At 46.7% G+C, this 19,922-nt stretch overlaps 1 protein-coding gene across 1 annotated transcript in view; it reads right to left on the bottom strand.

Annotated features, from left to right (window-relative positions):
• prkcaa (protein kinase C, alpha, a) overlaps positions 1-19,922 on the bottom strand; it is a 407,934-nt gene that overhangs the window by 27,593 nt on the left and 360,419 nt on the right. The window contains exon 15 of the mRNA XM_077199185.1: positions 14,046-14,153. Coding sequence (XP_077055300.1) covers positions 14,046-14,153 — 108 coding nt within the window. The remainder of the gene's footprint in view (positions 1-14,045; positions 14,154-19,922) is intronic.

Here is a 19,922-nt window from a genome sequence, read left to right on the forward strand (position 1 = left end):
TACTTCCTGCTCCATAACCAAAGCCTGCTCAGGGTCCACCACAGTGGGGAGGAGCCCTAGAAATCTGGGCGGACAAGAACCGAATTCTGAACCCTTTTCTATAGTGTGCAGGACCCACCGAGAAATATGTGGCAGTAGTTTCCACGCTGCCAGAAATTCTACTAGGGGAACCAGTCTCTCAAGACTGGCCTCTGGATTTGGTTGAACAGTCAGTACGGTGCCCTGAAGCGGCGAACCGGCAGGGAACAACCGAACTGACCGTTCTACGACCCTCCTCGGAGGATCGTATGGGGACGCTGACACCTCGGTGCCCTGAACGGCGAACCGGCAGGGAACAACCGAACTGGCAGCGCTGCGACCCTCCTCAGAGAGTCGCACCCCAGAGGGCGCAGAGGAGAAACGATTTCTCAAAACCGTCCCTGCCCCGGAGGAGCCCTCAGAAGCTTTATTAGAGATGACGACAGTCCTCAGATCTTGCCTCCCTTTAAATAACTTAGTTCCAACGACCCTCCTCGGAGGATCATTGGAAAAAGCAGGCACCTCGGCACCCTGAAACGGCGAACCGGCAGGGAAACCGAACTGACTGCTCTACGACCCCCCTCGGAGGATCGTTTGGGGACACTGACACCTTGGTGTCCTGAACGGCGAACCGGCAGGAAAACCGAACTGGCAGCGCTGCGACCCTCCTCAGAGAGTCGCAGCCCAGAGGGCGCCGAGGAGAAACGATTTTCTCAAAACCATCCCTACCCCGGAGGGGACCACCCTTTAGAAGCCTGATAGCCTTGGCGTCAGGGCTTCCTATTGTCCAAGCTTTTTTAGAGATAAAATAGTCCTCAGATCTTGCATATCTCTAACTGGCTAGACTGCTACCGCCACCCAAGTCCCCTTCGATTGTGGAGGAGCCCAAATGGCGATGCTCGTTCTTGCACTCTGTGCTGCGAGGAGCTTAGTAGACTGAGACTGCTCCGCCCAGCAGTCTCGGGAACATTAGATTGGTGAGGAAGAAACCTCTGGAACGCCGCTGAACGGTTTATTCTTAGTTTTGTTTTGTTTGTTTTTGAAAGCGGAGCGTCCAGAAGAACAGACATAATTTTATCTTATTTTTCTTTATTTTTAAATCAGAAAAACGTATATATATATATATAAATATATCACTCCGTGGCCACCAGCAGGAAAAACAACCGAACTGGCCGTGCTGCGACCCTCCTCAGAGAGTCGCCACCCAGAGGACGCAGAGGAGAAACGATTTCTCGAAACCGTCCCTCCCCAGAATAGTTTATCTGTTTTTGCACGACGCAATTCTCGAATAGCGTCAGTGCTGACAACCTCACATTCATCCATGTCTTTATAATTTACCCACCAGCGTTGCCTAATAAAATGTTTTATTTAGATGGCTGGTGGGTAACGTCGGGGTTAAAAATGATGACGCCGACTCGGGAGAGAGAAAGCTAGCAAGCGTCTCTTTAACCCGAGGCACTGTCATACCATGATACTTAATACCCATAGCATTACTATAGTTAGACGTTGGGCATGTAGGGTATGGACCAATCAGACACATACTATTTATTCATTATATACAAAGGTTTATGAAACTCCTCACACAGCCCAAATGAACAAACACAAGTGAAAGAAACAGTGTCATGTTACAGGGCATGATAAGGAGATTTTACGACCTCCGAGGAATGTGGCCACATACTCAAGAGAGAGACTATGAAACAGAAACCCTCTTTAAAACAGACTTTGCTGCGTTAATCATAGACTAACTGATCTATAAATGAACATGCATAAAACTGTGAAAGAAACAGTGTAAATGGTTTACTGTCTCGTGTACTATTAGGTATATATTATGGTATGTATCCTGGTATACAACCAACTAACGATCAATGTAACCTCACCTGTATAATGCCTCCTACCTAAATAATCCTCATTTAATGACTCACACTTTGATGTACATCACCTTCTTCTAGAATGCAGTGTGGATGTGTTATAGCTATTTTAGCATTAATGAAGGTATAATCATATTATGGGACAAAGATCCGTAAATCAACTAAGAGCCACTTTCCCTCTCAGACATGTCCCCTTTCTGATTGGTCGAGTTCAACCCTTAGGGGAGGATCTTCTCCAGGCCTTATTAGAGACAGTCCACATGTGACCTCCCTCTCTTAGTTCTTTCATCCAGCCGGAACACTGTTCTGGTGTTACTGGGGAACCCCCTTCCCCCTCCACGGGGGCCCCAGGGCCCAGCAGGCCTCGATTCCAACCAGATATGGGCTCAGGCAGGAGAGAGATGACTCTCTCACAAAGAACCAAGGACAATCTCAAGAGTTTAGGAACAAAGACTCCAACCCACAACGACTCCAATCACCCATCCTTCCGACTTCCTCACTTCTCCTGGGTGCTCGGCGTGGCCTCAACAGAGTCCCAGGCCTTCACCAAACCAGTCATGCGTTCCTGGAGAAAGAGAACGCTCAACCAGCTTCCACTTGACACTGCCGGAACCATCAACGACTCATTTTCAACAACTTCAAGAATTGTTCCCATTACAAATGCAAGTATTCAATTCAATGAAATGTGAAAATGAAATTCTGATGGTTCTTCTCATAGACCCTCTTCCGGTTTCCAATTTCATCCTATCACTAACCTATTTATGTATTCATGTGTGTATGTTGTTTAGTTTATTTATATTCATATAAATATCTATATTTAGTTAATAAAACTTGTACATAATATGTATTTGGTTCTGTTTTGTTTGCAATACAAGTCACTTTACGATCACGGTTTTTGCTACTGGCTCAAAGTACTGTACAGGCGAAGAAATAATTATTCTTCGGTGGCCATGGAAGATACCCTTTATTAGAATAAATTAATAATCAAAAGAGTTCGTTGGAAGAACTGATTAATTGATTGTAATATTAATTCAGCCACATCAAGTTAATCCAATTAACTGACCCAAATATTTATAATTAATAATAACAAGATATTATTGATTATTAATATTTCCAAAAAGCTGAGTTCCTTACAGGCATTAAACACATAAAATAGAAACCGGCTTATTCCACGATCTCGACACCTCAGTGTGGTGTGGAGATAGGGAAAAAACGGCAGTCCCCGACGAGGAGGCTGAGATACAGAGTTTTTCTGTTTTTAGATTTATTTCATCTAATAAACTCTTTTTATTTTCACTCTCATAATGTTCAGCTGGCCAGAAAATATTTAACTAGCGACAGCACTAGATAAACCTCCTTTTAAAGCTCCTCTTTATTCAACAGAGTTATGAGCTGACTTATTTATTCATTTATTGAAAACTCAAACATCTGCCTTTTCTTAATATCTTTATTTGTTTTGTTCTCTTTTTCTAAACAAAACACTAACGATACCAATTCCTCGGAACTGGAAATCGCCAGCACTGGATCTGGCAGGTGAAAGCTGAGATAGGGCGGGGCCCGTCCCAACCCCCGCTGACAGATCCGTTTGCGAACCCCAAAATGCGAGTCGCCGCCGTGAATCGGCAACAGCAGGACCCGTGCGGGGTGCGCGAACCGAACCGTCCTCCTCGAAGAACGCCCGGCGGGAGCGGAGTGTCCTCACGGACAGCTTCTCGCAATGCTCACAGTCAGCCCCCTCGAGAACTGACTGTGGCATGCTCCACTCCCAAATAGTAACAAAAAGCTGATGTGTGTGTCCCCACCCGTGATATAACGTGGGCAGGGAACAACACAAAAGCTGCTTGCTCTCTTTTGCCATAATATATATATATATTGCAACTTGACAGACAACAATAAATATGACAAGGACAGAATACACAGATCGCTTGCTGAAGGCAACAGAAGCTGTCGCGGTCTGTTTTCTGGTGTGCTTTATAGCTTCCTGGTCTATGACGTCACCGCCTATGACGTCTCGCTCTTCCATTGGACTGATTATACACGTGCTTCACGACGCAATCACGCAGAGCATTCCCACCGCGTCTCAACGCAGCTCGAGTTCCCTTGAAAGGGAACGGGTTGTGAAATAGTCTTAGAGCAACAATTTAAGAGTTCTAAACATGCCAATTATTTTTAAGAGTTCTCCTAAATTGGCAAGTTAGAAGCTACTTTTGCCTTAAGATCTTTAGTGATTACAGCTCTTGGCAAGGTAAAATAGTTCCAAGTTTTAGTTTTTAGTCAGATTCAAGTTAAATTCAATAACAACAGACTGCATTCATGGCAACCGAACCCTGAAACCTGATAAGACATTATTAAAAATGAAACCAGGGGTTCATGTGGGTTTTTTTAATCTAAATTGGATCAGTTCCTGCAGTGAATTTCTGATGGGCTTTAAGCAGATGCAATTATTAATAAGTGATTAAAAGATGTGATAACAATACAAGATACATTTTTCCTATAACAGCATTTCAGGAACTTTCACTCAATGTAATTGAAGATATATGTAAGATATACTGATATCAAATGTTATATTTCTGTCAAAATGATCTTCTGATCTTCATGATTCATAGGAACCTAATAACCTGATTTTGGGAATGAGCGCATCTTCTTCAGAGATATATCCTCCATATTTGTATAATATATACAGGTCCTTCTCAAAAAATTTGCATATTGTGATAAAGTTCATTATTTTCCATAATGTAATGATAAAAATTAAACTTTCATATATTTTTAGATTCATTGCACACCAACTGAAATATTTCAGGTCTTTCATTGTTTTAATACTGATGATTTTGGCATACAGCTCATGAAAACCCAAAATTCCTATCTCAAAAAATTAGCATATTTCATCCGACCAATAAAAGAAGTGTTCCCTTTCAAGGGAACTTCGAGCTGCGTCAAACGCTGCGGGAACGCCCCTGCGTTGTGCGTCATGAAGCACGTATGGAATCAGCCCAATGGAGAGATGAAACGTCATAGGCGGGTGACGTCATCGACCAGGAAACTATAAAGCACCCCAAAAACACAAGCGCATTAGCTTCTGTGCTTTCAGTCGCGCTACATGTGAATCTGTCCCTGTGTGATATTGTCTGTCTTACATACCCTGCACCACACAAACAATTTATCCCTATATATATATATATTGAGAGATTATGGCGGACGAACAGCAGTTTAGAAAGTGTGTTCCTCCCTGCTCGCGTTATTTAACGAGCGGGGATACACATGATCTTTGTGTTGTTTGTTTGGGAGTTCAGCATGCCCAGTTTGCTCTCGAGGGAGCAGACTGTGAGCATTGCGAGCGTTTGCCGTTAAGGACGCTCCGCTCCCGCCGGTCGCTCTTTGAGGAGAGCGGTTCGGTGCGCGCTCCCCGCGGTTCGGGTCCCGCTTCTGCCGAGGCAGAGCGGCGGCGCTTATCGTGGGGATCGCAGATGGATCTCACAGCGGGGTTTGAGACGGGCTCTGCCTTATCTCTCCCTTCACCTGTGAGATCCAGTGCCTCAGTCCCGGGTTCGGAAGCACGCGCTGCGGTTTCTTCCGCTCGGGCTGAGGCACCAATGCTGCAGCTATCCAGTTCTGAGGAACTTGATGTTGTTAGTGTTGAGGGAGATGTGGAGGATTCGCCACCCCACACTCCTGAGAGTGATGAGCTTATGGAGGTGTTAACAAGAGCTGTTGAAAAACTTAATATTGAATGGCCAGTGACTAGTCAGGAGTCTGTTTCTAAATCAAAGTTGGATGAGAGATTTTTGCCGTCACGTGTGCAGCCTCCACGCCGGTGCCTGCCGTTTTTCCATGATCTCCACACCGAGGTGTCGAAATCATGGAGAAAACCGGTGTCATATAGAGTGTTTAGTCCCCAGACTTCAACATACGCTAATATTATGGGAGCCAAGGCTCATGGTTATGGTGCTTTGCCTCGTGTGGAAGAGACGCTTGCGAGCCATCTCTCCCCCGAAGCAGCATCATCTATTAAGGCACCGGCATTACCCACCAAGCCTTTAAGAAACACTTCGGCTTTGGTGGGTAAAGCATATTCGGCAGCAGGTCAGGCTGCGTCATGTCTGCATACTATGTCAATCTTGCAGGCATACCAGGCTGATCTGCTAAGGGACATGAGTGAGAGTGAGGAGGTCAGTACTGACGTAGTTCGCGAACTGCGTCAGGCTGCTGATTTATCCCTGCGTGCCACCAGAGAATCGGCCAAATTAATGGGTCGTTCTATGGCAGCTCTGGTGGCCGCAGAAAGACATTTGTGGTTAAATCAGACTAATATTAAAGAGAGAGAAAAAGCTTTTCTTTTAGATGCTCCTCTTTCTCCCATGGGGTTGTTTGGTGATGCTGTGAATTCAGTTATCGATAAATTCCAAGAAGAAAAGAAACAAACTGCAGCTTTTAAAAAGTTTCTTCCCCTTAAAGTTCATGTCCCTGGGGCTGCTGGGCGGGAGCAGCCCCGGCCGTCTTCGAGCTCATCACATAGAGCGCAGTAGAGGCAGAGTGTCGCGTCTCGTGCTCCCCCTGCTGGACAGTGGGCTCAGCCGCGACACTCTCAGCCGAAGCCTTCTCCCAGTAGAACTGATCTGAGGACAGTTATATTGGCTAAGAAGGCTTCGGCTAAGAAGAAGTCCTGACGCCAAGCCGTTCAGGATGCTGAGGGTGGTCCCCACCGAGGCGGAAAGGTGTTCACCTCTTTTTACGGTGCCCATTCCTCCTCGGTGCCCTCAGGGGCTCGTTCTGCCAACCCCGCCTTTATGCCGGGGCACAGACGATCCCAGCGAGCGCTTTCCCGAGGGACGCTCGCTCCCTCTGAGGAGGGTCTCAGAGCGGTCAGACCAGTTGTTCCCTGCCGGTGCGCCGTTACAGGGCGCTGCGTCTGCTGCTCAAGTTACACCAGAGGCCAGTCTCGAGAGGCTGGTACCCTTAGTAGAATTTCTGGCAGAGTGGAAAAGCCTTCCAAAAATATCTCATTGGGTCCTGCAGACAGTAGAAAAGGGTTATGCTATCCAGTTCAGGTGTCGTCCACCAAAATTCAGAGGGGTTCTGCACACAGTGGTGGGCCCCGAGCAGGCTCTGGTATTGGAACAAGAGGTGAAAACGCTCCTTCAAAAAGAGGCTATAGAACGGGTTCCTCCTCCCAGTTTGGAGTCAGGTTATTACAGCCGATATTTCATCGTTCCAAAGAAGGATGGGGGGTTGCGTCCAATTTTAGACCTGCGCATATTGAATCGCTCGGTAGGGAAGCTAAAATTCAAGATGCTCACTATCAAGCAGATCGTGTCTCAAATCAGGTCCGAGGACTGGTTTGTCACGATAGATCTGAAGGACGCATACTTCCATGTGTCCATCCTTCCACAACACAGGAAGTTCCTGAGGTTCGCCTTCGGGGGCGAGGCGTACCAGTACAGGGTTCTTCCGTTTGGCCTAGCTTTATCTCCCCGCACTTTCACGAAATGCATGGATGCAGCACTAGTGCCTCTGAGGCTTCAGGGCATTCGTATTCTCAATTACATCGACGATTGGTTGATTTTAGCTCAGACCGAGCAGATGGCGGTTCGGCATCGAGATGTCGTCCTCGCTCATATCAGAAAGTTGGGGTTGAGGCTGAACGCAAAGAAAAGTGTATTATCTCCTTCCCAGAAGACCACTTTTCTGGGTGTCGTTTGGGATTCGGTATCGATGCGGGCGCGACTCTCTCCGACCCGCATCGCTTCGATTCTCTCAGCTGTGAAACAAGTGAAGCTAGGCCAGCTACTCACTGTCAAGCAGTTTCAGAGACTGTTGGGTCTGATGGCAGCAGCGTCCAACGTTATACCTTGCGGCCTGTTGTACATGAGACCGCTACAGTGGTGGCTCAGGACCAAGGGATTCTCCCCGAGGGGAAATCCGCTCCGCACGTTCAAAGTCACGCGGCGCTGCCTTCGTGCTCTGGTCATGTGGAGAGAAACTTGGTTCCTATCCAAAGGTCCTGTGCTGGGGGCTCTTTGTCGTCGCATAACGCTAACGACGGATGCTTCCCTCACAGGGTGGGGGGCGGTCATGAGTGGTCGCCCAGCCCAAGGTCTGTGGCAGGATCATCATCTTTCGTGGCACATAAATTGTCTAGAGATGTTGGCTGTGTTTCAGGCTCTGAAACACTTCCTAACAGACCTGAGAGGCCATCATGTGTTAGTTCAATCAGACAACACGTCGGTGGTCTCTTATATAAATCATCAGGGGGGCCTGCGGTCTCGCCGGCTTTACAAGTTGGCCCGTCAGATCCTCCTGTGGTCCCAAGGGAAGCTACTATCTCTGAGAGCAATGTATCTCCCTGGGTATTTGAATGTGGTAGCAGACTCCCTGTCGAGGCAGGGGCCGAGGCCAGGGGAATGGAGACTCCACCCCGAGGTGGTGGAGCTCCTTTGGTTGAGTTTCGGTCGCGCCGAGGTGGACCTATTCGCTTCCAAGGAGACCACTCATTGTCATCGGTGGTTCTCCATCACTCTTCCAGCCCCCCTGGGGTTGGATGCTATGGTGCAGCCGTGGCCGAGGTCACGTCTGTACGCCTTTCCCCCGATTGCTCTGTTACCAGGAGTTCTGGAGAGGGTCCGCCGGGACGGGGTCAGTCTACTACTAGTAGCCCCGTTCTGGCCGGCCCGAGTATGGTTTGCGGACCTGATTTCTCTCCTGGACGGTTCTCCTTTGGAGCTCCCGGTCAGGAGGGATCTACTCTCCCAGGCGGGGGGCACGATACTTCACCCCCGCCCAGAACTGTGGAAACTGTGGGCTTGGCCTCTGAGGGGGCCCAGCTCATAGACTCCGGTCTCTCAACCGAGGTTGTTGAGACCATTCTTAACTCCAGAGCTCCATCCACGAGGAAGCTTTATGCCTTGAAGTGGAAACTTTTCACTTCTTGGTGTGGAGAACACCTGCAGGACCCAGTTAACTGCCCAGTGGGTGCAGTGCTGGAATTCCTGCAGGAGCGCTTCTCCACAGGGTTATCCCCCTCCACACTAAAGGTGTATGTGGCGGCACTAGCTGCTTACCACGTCCCTTTCAGTGGAGTTTCTCTTGGGAGACACCCGCTTATAACTCGTTTCCTCCGTGGCACTTTGAGGCTGAGGCCAGCAGTTCGTACGAGGTGCCGACTTGGGATCTGGCCATTGTATTAGAAGGTCTTTCCCTAGCTCCTTTTGAACCTATCGAAGAAGTTCCCGAGAAGTTTCTCACTTTTAAGACTATCTTTTTGCTTGCTATCTCTTCACTAAAAAGAATCGGAGATTTGCAGGCTCTGTCGGTTTCACCCTCGTGCCTGGAATTTGCACCTGGCATGGTTAAAGCTTTTCTGCATCCTAGACCAGGTTACGTTCCTAAGGTTCCTACTAATATTGTTAGACCTACGGTTCTGCAGGCTTTCTGTCCTCCTCCATTTATGTCATCGGACCAGGAGAAACTTAATTCACTCTGCCCTGTTAGGGCATTAGACGCTTATGTCCACAGAGCTGCCCTGTGGAGGAAATCAGAACAACTTTTTGTATGTTTCGGGCCACCCAGGAAAGGGTGTCCGGCGTCTAAACAGAGAATGAGCAAGTGGGTGGTTGAGGCTATCTCACTTGCTTATGAGTCGGCTGGCCAGCCTTCACCTTTGGTTGTCCGAGCTCACTCTACCAGGAGTATGGCTGCTTCTAAAGCTCTTTTGTCGGGGGTTTCCCTGAGTGATGTTTGTGATGCGGCTGGATGGTCTTCACCGCATACTTTTATTAAGTTCTATGACCTAGACTTAAGCTCTACCCCTGGGGCACAGGTGCTCTCGTCCTCTGTGCGCTAGTCTCACATGACGGTCATTTGGTCCTATGGCGACGTGGGTATTCGCGTTCCCGCAGCGTTTGACGCAGCTCGAAGTTCCCTTGAAAGGGAACGTCTCGGTTACGTATGTAACCCTAGTTCCCTGATAGGGAACGAGACGCTGCGTCGCTCCGCCATACTCCCGGCACTCCCGTTAGCGCTTCCTTCAAGCCTATCAGAAGCTAATGCGCTTGTGTTTTTGGGGTGCTTTATAGTTTCCTGGTCGATGACGTCACCCGCCTATGACGTTTCATCTCTCCATTGGGCTGATTCCATACGTGCTTCATGACGCACAACGCAGGGGCGTTCCCGCAGCGTTTGACGCAGCGTCTCGTTCCCTATCAGGGAACTAGGGTTACATACGTAACCGAGACGTTTTTAATACAAAAAAGTCAACCTTCAAATAATTATGTTCAGTTATGCACTCCATACTTGGTCGGGAATCCTTTTGCTGAAATGACTGCTTCAATGCGGCGTGGCATGGAGGCAATCAGCCTGTGGCACTGCTGAGGTGTTATGAAGGCCCAGGATGCTACGATAGCGGCCTTTAGCTCATCCAGAGTGTTGGGTCTTGCGTCTCTCAACTTTCTCTTCACAATATCCCACAGATTCTCTATGGGGTTCAGGTCAGGAGAGTTGGCAGGCCAATTGAGCACAGTAATACCATGGTCAGTAAACCATTTACCAGTGGTTTTGGCCCTGTGAGCAGGTGCCAGGTCGTGCTGAAAAATGAAATCAGATGGAAGCATGAAGTGCTCCAAAATCTCCTGATAGCTAGCTGCATTGACCCTGCCCGTGATAAAACACAGTGGACCAACACCAGCAGCTGACATGGCACCCCAGACCATCACTGACTGTGGGTACTTGACACTGGACTTCAGGCATTTTGGCATTTCCTTCTCCCCAGTCTTCCTCTAGACTCTGGCACCTTGATTTCCGAATGACATGCAAAATTTGCTTTCATCCGAAAAAAGTACTTTGGACCACTGATCAACAGTCCAGTGCTGCTTCTCTGTAGCCCAGGTCAGGCGCAAACTTTCATATTAAAAGTTTAATTTTTATCATTACATTATGGAAAATAATGAACTTCATCACAATATGCTAATTTTTTGAGAAGGACCTGTAGCTCTTGTCAGGTATGAAATGAGCTTCTAAACCTGTGCTTTCTGGCCTCAGCCAAATATATCCATCGTTCTGGGGATGCACAGTCTGTAACTCTGTAAGGGCACCTATTATGCAAATTTCACTTTTATATTATGTTTGGATATAAATGTGTTAACCACTGGCTGACAGTCCTGCATCACCATAGTTTCAACCCTCAGCAAGTTGTACACTATCCGCCATTTTCTCTGTGTTCGACCAGCTGTAGTGACAAAGTCTCGTAAGCAATCCCGGTGTTCCGTTATTAGATGTAAGAGTGAACATAAGAGTCTTCATTTTCTTTCATCATCCAAGCCACTGATTTTAGGCCATCCTTAAAAATATTCTTGTTTGCTGTAACCCGACTGACCCAATTTTTTTTTTTTTTTTTCCTTTTAGTCCGACCGACTTGCCGGTTGTAAACTTGCGTTAAGACAGAGCGATTTTTTTTTACTCTTCTAACAACTAATACAAATTCAATAAAATAATATTAATTATATGTTAGTAAGTATTGTGAATATAAATTGCTTATGCCTACATACAAACGTAGGCTACGTTCTTTCTTTTAAATAAAAAACCCGTGGCGTCATCGTCATCTATGATTATGTTTACACCATTGGCTTACCCACACTATGGCTTGCACGTTCGCTTCGTTTCATTCACAGTTCTCACTTGGTAATGATGGCTGCAGCTGCAGTAAATAAAATGTTCAAGGTCACCGTTCAAAGTCATACGGATTTGGGCACCATAATACATCTAAAAAATGCATTAAAACATCTCGACACCGCTTTAACTTGGCACGAAGTTCTGGAAAAACTGTGCCCAGATCTTTTCCCCTCCCTTCTCTCCTGTCAAACGGTGACCGTGTCGACTGACCTGAAGGAAACCACTAAAATGTTGGTGGAGGAAACTCAAACTATTGAGGTTGTGCTACAATTTGACCCTAAAATCAAAGTGGTTTCTTTAAAATTGAAATTTCAAAATGAGCCACCACCACCGGCCTTTTTTTTTTTAACCAAAAATGTGTTTTAGGTGGACAGATCAATGCAGTACACAGAACATGTAGGATGTTGGAAAACAACAATGTCTTTTCTGTTAACCAAATGCTTTTTAATATTTGCTATTACTTCAATGCAAGTGAACAAGCGCGCCTTTATTTGTTGCTTAGTGACGTGTGTGTTCAAGTAAGCCAGAAAGGTGCAGATTATGTGCAATACGCTGTATTTAATATATCATGAGGACTCACAAGTTGAGTATTTGCGCTAAATCCGCGCAGATTTGGCTTACACAAACTTCCCCAGCAAAGTGAGTAAACATAGAAACACGCCAAATTGGTTAGTGATTTGACAGCATTACCCGCCAAAGTAAATTTTTACCCTTATTTGGCGGGTTGGAGGGTGTTAATTTCAATCCCTGAATGTTGCACTCCTGTTTGTCATTGTGCATGAAACTTCACGCCAATAAATCATAAGAAATATTGCTAACTTGTGCGCGTCTCAAGCACCCTCTTTACGTTCGTCCCAATGCCTGTTAGTTGTCCGTGAATTTGCCTATATTTGGCGAAAATGGAAATCATCTTTAGACATGGAAAATCAATTTTACAATCGATTCAATGAACTCTTATGTCTCAAAAATCTAATATGATTTTTTCACAAAAGTGAAACGTAACCGGTCTCTGATTTGTAGGTTGCATTAACACCTAGCGGTGGATGCACGGTTTGAAGACCCAGTCAGTGACGTCACAATATGCATACTTTTTTTTTTTTACATTGAATCTTGAAAAAAATAAAAATATAGACCTACCTACTGACCCCCTTTTTTTTCTTTTTTTTTGCTGTTACTACAAACCAAAATATTTTTAAGGATGGCCTTAGTTTTAGTTTTAAAGGTAACATGCCTCAAAATATACCTAAATTCGTTTATGCCTGCGCAAGTCATTTCACTCCAGACTGCTTTGTGAACGAGGGTCAATACAAAGGGGCAATACAAAGCACAGGCTTTGCTAAAAAAGTTATAACTCAATGATGGATTAGTACCAACTGTTAGTTATCCAGCTTACAGTGTCCGAATTGTTACTGGTTACGGCAGTAATGAAAAGGAGAGTGCGTATTTTATTACAGTTCATAAAAGTTGTTTTACTGATACAAAGTTTACCAGTTTATTATGCACCGAAAAGGCATAAAGTCTGTATATATTTGTTTACTGTTAGTTGTAACGAGTGGTTTTGTGTAATTCGTGGTTTATGTTGATGAGTCATACGAGAGAGAGAGAGAGTTTATGGATAATAATTTAATGCGCACTTCTTGTACTGTGATTTATTCAGCTCTCACAGTGATTTCTGGAGTGAAAACGGACACTTTATCTTTGGTGTGATGTACAATAAATTTCATAAAATTGATTAGTAAAGTTTTGGTCATCATCTGGACGGGGAACGCTACCACAGGCTTGTAGTGGATAAAAGCAAGGTGACAACATAAATTATAACCGTAATTAAACTAAACTATACCTGTTCTATCTCCATGCAGCATATATTCTCTGGCTCTGTAGGCATCATTGTCAGACTCCGGTTCGAACTGAACACTGCTAGTACAGTTTATGACATTTTATTGTGTGAGATTGTCCTGTTTTGTTGCCACTGAAGTGTGAGCGCACTGAAGTGTGAGCGCTGTTTTGTTGCCACTGAAGTGTGACCGCCTTCTTCTTGAAAAGGGTCTGGGAGCAGCAGCTCATTTGCATTTAAAGGGACATGGCGTTTTTTTTGCTTTTTTTGGTTTTGGCAGTTTTAACTTGCTATAAAAAATGATCTGTGGGGTATTTTGAGCTAAAACTTCACATACACAGACATCAGAGACTTATTTTACATCTTGTAAAAAGTAGTATAATAGGTGCCCTTTAAGTCAAGAACTCCAGAACTGTTTCAGAGACAAAGATGCAAGATCAAAACAGAGACATCATCACAGAAAAATAATATATTGTTGGATTTTGACTTTTTGATTACTTCCTTTCGACCTTGAATGCATTTATTTACCATCAAAGAATAAATCTATAGCACATGTCAGGAACCTCATTAGAGAGAGAAAATATGGAGTCAGGAAGAGTAGTCATGCTGAACTTCAGTTGGGCTTTAGAACCTGGAACATTTATTCTTTATGTGGCAGAACTCACCCCTTTGCAGACGGAAACTGCTTCTTTGGACATGGCTTTAGGGTAAGATACGTTGTGCTCCATAATGGACTGGAAAAGTTCATCTTCATCCTCACCATCAAATGGAGGCTAAGAAGGAAAAAAACCAAAACAATCAACATTAAATTAAAATGAATATTACATATATATTTTAATATTAAATATGGGTTCTTAAATTATTGCACTCTTCACATGTGTCATTATAGAATTTATCTTAAGCTTACTCTTACAAAAAAAAGTATACTGGCGTCACATACAATGGGAAAAACAAGATAAGATCATTATGTTTGAACAAGGTGGTAATACCATAGTATTATTTGAAGGACCTTATAGTACCATTTAAATGCATGTATATGAATATATGAAAGAAAGCGTACCTTGATATATACTAAAGTACCATGATATCATCATCTGATACATTACTGACAATTTGTACCACCCGAGTGCTTCTTTATTATTACATTATTAAAGGTAAGCGAAAAAACGCTGTTGAAAAGTGGATAAGAGCACAATTCGTTTGAATGCAAAATACAATTTCACCGCTTGATGGGAAAAATTCCTACACAATGTCCCTTTAAGGCTATTTAGTTGCTATTGTCACAATATGTCACATGCTGTGCTAAGCTTATCAGGTATCAGCAATATGCTGTCGTTTCAGCAACTTGCTATCAGTACTGTACTGGTGGTTGCTAGTGCAAATGTCATCGAATATATGTTTGTTACTTAGGCTTCTAGTATTATTGCGCCTACTGTCCTAAGCAACGTGCTGTTGTAATCAAACGTTGTTTTAGGCTTATCTGGTTGCATTGGGAAAATGCTCGTTCTTTATTCTATCCGATTATTGCAGCATGCTGTGTTTAAGTTAGCACATGCTTGTGGCTAAAGCTTATATAGATTATAGGTAACATACTTGTGCAAAATACACAGTAGGTACGTTCACCGCAGAGGTCTGTTATTCAACACTAACAGCAACGTAGCCTGATGGTCCTGTGAAGGAGTGTGGAATCATGGGAGTCGTCATCTTCACCTCCACAACCAATGTAATTCAGTACGACGGAAGCAGAAATCATTGAATGAGGAAGCACACTGTACTTCATTGCTGAGCTGCGCACTGCATATTACTCAGAGCTACGGGTGCATGCTTCCCCGACCGGACTACACTAGTTTTAATACTAGTCCTATGGTTATATAACATGCTTGTATCAGATTTTGTTGCCACTAGTCGGAGCCATTGCTGTAGGGTGTATATTTCCCCTGCCAAACTACACTAGTTTTAGCAATAGTTCTGTGATTATACAACATGCTTGTTGTATCAGCTATTGCTGTAGGGTGTATGCTTCCCCTGACAAACACTAGTTTTAGCAATAGTTCCTGGTTTTACAACATGCTTGTTGTATCAGATTTTGCTGTCGCTAGGGGTGTAAGCTTCCCCCAATAGATCCTATACACTGTTAAATTGGCTCAGCAACACGCTTGTTGCCATGTGTCATTGCTTGCTCCAGCTTGGGGTGATGCTTCCTCCATTATATTGGATCTATAGTGCTCAGCATAAGCCACTAACATCAGGATGTATTCATCATTCTATCAGCAAAAAAATAAAAATAAATAAAAACATCCAGAATTTCGCTGTCAGTTTTTGTTGGGGGATATTGGCATATGCTTTTGTTTTGGGGGGTTATTGCTGCTCTTCCTGCTCTTATCCATAATAGGCTGCATGAATGTGCAGGGAGGTTTTGCCCAGAACAGAACCATACCGCCGGTCCAAACTGTATGCTAATTGTCAATCGTATTTGACGATAGTGGTCCTGACAGAAATTAAGCTTAGCGTCAGTTCCGGCAGGTCACATTAGTCAAGCTCGCACATTACAAAAATTACACATAAAGGATACTGTCTTGGTAACTGTTGTAACTTCCATTTCCTGATGGAGTGAACGAGACGTGGTGACGCTATGAATGCTGACACTAGGGGTCCCTATAGAAAACGGCACTGCTGTGAGTGCTATGATGTATATGTCAGAAAACCACTGTGTGCTGGGTAACAGGTGCATTCGTGACATCGTAACCTACCCAGTTTCTATAGTGACATCCACTCAGCTCCAATGAACAAATCTGAATGAGTGATGCACGCCACCCCCTTTAATACCTGTGCATGCAAATATCACTCGCCAATTTTCATTGGCCTTTTCTGAAATATCAGAGATGTTTAGGGGTCCCAAGTGCGACCCCTAGTGTCAGCATTTGGCACCACGCTGAAATGACTGACAGATAGGGAACTTTATATTGGATACATGCACTAATAATAGAGAACAATAAAATAAAGAACCTTAGATATATACTGTATAATGATGAGCTATCTTTGACTTTATGATATGGATTATCTGATTACAGTAGTGGTGTCAATATTATATATGCCTTAAAACATTTTTGTAGCACATTTAAATTATTCGATACATGCACTAATAATAGAGAACAATAAAATAAAGAACCTTAGATATATACTGTATAATGATGAGTTATCTTTGACTTTATGTTCCCTTTCAGTCGATAACGTCGGACGTAGTCGACGCCGACTGAAATGGGATCTCGCTAGAGAGCCTGTCTTCTTCGAGTACTATTGAACGAGCCAATGTAATTGGCGTGCGTGATTCGCATCACACACTCCGCCCCCGCGGCGCGGGTATAAATACGGAAGTGGATGCACGCACTAGTTGCCTTTCGCTTCGGAGCCGATCGTTTGATGTCTCTGAGAGTGCTGTTGTCTACAACGAGCGAGTGTGTCGGTGTTCTTCAGGAAGACTCTCCCAGTGCTGGTGTTCTACAGCGCGAGTGCAGCGGTGATCGCGAGCTTTGAGCTCTGAACTGCTGTTTTAACAGCAACAAATTTCTAAATGTTTGTGTGTGTTGATGGCTGGTTAGAGGGCGGAAAAGTGAGTGCTTCACTGTTTCAGTTCTCTGTTCAGTGTTGCCGCGGTCATTCCCCTGTGTGCTCCGGCACTGGTGACGGTCCTATTTTCTGAAAGAGCAACACGGGTGCGTTTGCGTCTTTTTCAAGATGTCATTCCGCCCGTGCGTTTCTGGGTGCGGTCGTTCCCTGTCTCTCTCTGATGGTCACAACTGTTGTGTCACGTGTTTGGCTTACAGCACGCTGAGACAGCTTTTGTGGACAGCTCATGTCTTCTCTGTGGGAACATGACTGTCGCAGTGTTGAGGGCGAGACTCGCCTTCGTTCGCGGAGAGCGAGTCCCCATTACCATGCCCCACCCTCGGGTGCTGTGTGGGATGGGTGACCGGAGGATAGTGTTGGATGTCCCGCCCGGTAACCATTCCCTGTGGGCTCCTCACTCCTCCCTTCCACTGCAACCACTGGAGCCTCCTGTGTTGTCTGCTGGTCCATCTGTAATGGGTGGGCCGGCGGTTTCACTCGGGGCTCCCCTGGAGGACAGGACGCCGATTGCAGCATCGGAGGGTGAGCTGACTTCTAGAGATGATGACTCGGCTGCATTGTCTCCCTCCGGGAGTTCAATGTTGCCCGAGCCGGATCCAGAATTATCAGCTATGCTGAAACGGCCGCCGAGGCTGCCGGGCTCGAGTGGAACCTCCACCGTGTCCCGTTCAGTCTCGGTTGGAATCTGGAGTTTGGTATCTTGGGGCGGGCCGCGCTGGTTCTCAGCTCGCCGCCCCAGTGCCTTTCTTTCCCGAAATGCATGGAGAGCTTATCAGGTGGTGAACAGCATCTTTCTCTGCCAGAAACTGCCTGACTAGCTTTTCCCCCTCATTACCCTTGATGGAGGAACGGTGAAGGGTTGCGAGGTGTCCCTCCATTGGAGCGGTCTGTCGACACAGGTGCACCTGTGTCCGGCGGCCGCCGCCTTTTGGGGGGATCCTCGTCTCCTCCCTAAGGCCTGTGAGTTTCGTCTGTTCCGACGGGCAGAGCTTACAAAGCCTGTGGGCAAGCCCCTTCCTCTTGCGTGCCATGGCGTTGCTGCAGGCTAGGGCACCCATGGCATGCACGAGGGTAATCCAGACCGTGCGCTCATAGGTGAGCACCGCACTGCATCCGACCTCACCCTCCGGGGTACGGGTGTCGTAGCGTGCGTGATCGGTCTGGCGATGTCCACCTTGGTGGTCCAGTAGCGCCTTCGTTGGCTCAGCCTGGTTGGTATGGCGGATGCGGACAAGGTTCGGTTCCTGGTCTCCCCAATTTCCCAGGTTGGGCTGGTCGGCGACGCGGTGGAGAACTGCATTAAACAGTTCTCTGCCGCTCAAGCGCAGACGGAGGTCATCCGGCACATCCTGCCCCGGTGGCCAGCTGCTGCCTCCACCCGCCGCCGGTGGCAGCTCCTCCGCCTGCTCGTCGCCGTGGGCGTTCTCCGGCCGCTGCTCCTGCTGGCCCTCCGCAGCAGCCTCCACCCAGGCCTCAGCATGGAGCCGGCCGCAGTAGAGACGCCCAGCCCGCTCCAGGCGCTGCCAAGCCAGGTGGCAAGCGACAGCGAAAGCATTCCGGAGCGGGCCGCCCAGGAATGGATGAGATGCTCTTGGAGTGGCACGATCACTCCCTCCCCCCGGGTGAGGGCCGGGTGGAGCCTTTGTTTGTGTGTGTGTCTGTTCCGCCGCTGGCTCCCTAAAAAAAAAAAAAAAGCGGAGCAAGCGGTACCCACACTTCAAAGAGAGAGCAATTTCATCTGTTTCTGGGTCCCAAGAGGGCCAATCTGGCGGGTGTGACCCTGTATAGCCTTACACCCCTCAGCTCCCCCTTGGTCGCCAGCAGGCAGCTTGGTGCGTTCGAGGACCCGGTCATCCGCCTTCTCACGCGCCCCCTGCCGCTTGTGGAGACAGGTAAGTGTTGCACAGCACACTAACACCACTCTCTCTACTTTGCTGCCCCACCTCAGGCTCGGCTACCCCGCTCAAGTCAGTGATAGTCATCACATTAGGTGTTGAGCAGACGTGCTCCTGAAAATTCAGTGATATTCATCACACAGAGTGTTGAGCAGTGCTCCTGACTTGTGCGTGCTTATCTTATCCTGCTGGCGAAGGATTTGATATAGCCGTTCCTCCAGCCGGTACGAAGGCCAGTTGTAAACTCGTTCTTCGTGCTACTAGGGGGTGGGTCGTGACCGTCTTGGCCCAAGATTGGTCTGCAGCTTTGACCTGAAAGACAGGTGCTTCAGATCTCTACCTCCCGCACCGCAGGCCATCCTGTGTGTTGCGTCTAAGGGTGGAGTATCAGTACAGTGTCCTTCCCCTCGAGTGCTCCAGAGCCCGTTGGGTCGTCAGGTCAACTGGAAGAGAGTAGTCTCGCCCACGGGCTGAGTATCTCTTTCTTAGTTTTGGAGAGGTACTCGGTCCAACATGTCTCTCCAATGAGAATGTGTTCAGCTGGTGTTGAAGTGAGAAAGGGTCCCACTGAAAGAACTTTCAGAGGCTCCTGGGGTATATGGTAGTCGCAGCCTTTGGCTTCCTCCATATGTGACCGCTTCAGCGCTAGCTTCATGATCGAGTCCCGAGGTGACCGTGGCAGAGCAGCTCACCCTGTGTGACTATAGTTCATCCCGGTCTGCTGCCAAACCCTCTTCAACAGAGGGGCCATGTACAAAGGGCGTGTTTTAACGGGGGCCTGGGCGACCCCCGACTACACGGGCATTCGTGCCTCGAGTTGTTAGACATTGCGACCGTTGCGCAAGCTTCCCCTGCATGTCACAAACTCACCCGTCACCTCCTCCTTGGAGTCAGACGCTTCTGAGGGCGCCTTGTTCCACTCCTCCCGCTTACTCAATCGTGCCGCCATCGAGCCTCACGACAGTTATAGCCAGGGCAAGTGGAGACTCCATCCCCTGGGTCCGGCTGGGTCATGACCAT

The sequence above is a fragment of the Siphateles boraxobius genome, unplaced genomic scaffold (assembly GCF_051911475.1).
Source record: "Siphateles boraxobius isolate OS27281-9 unplaced genomic scaffold, OSU_SipBor_1 41, whole genome shotgun sequence".
NCBI lineage: Eukaryota > Metazoa > Chordata > Actinopteri > Cypriniformes > Leuciscidae > Siphateles > Siphateles boraxobius.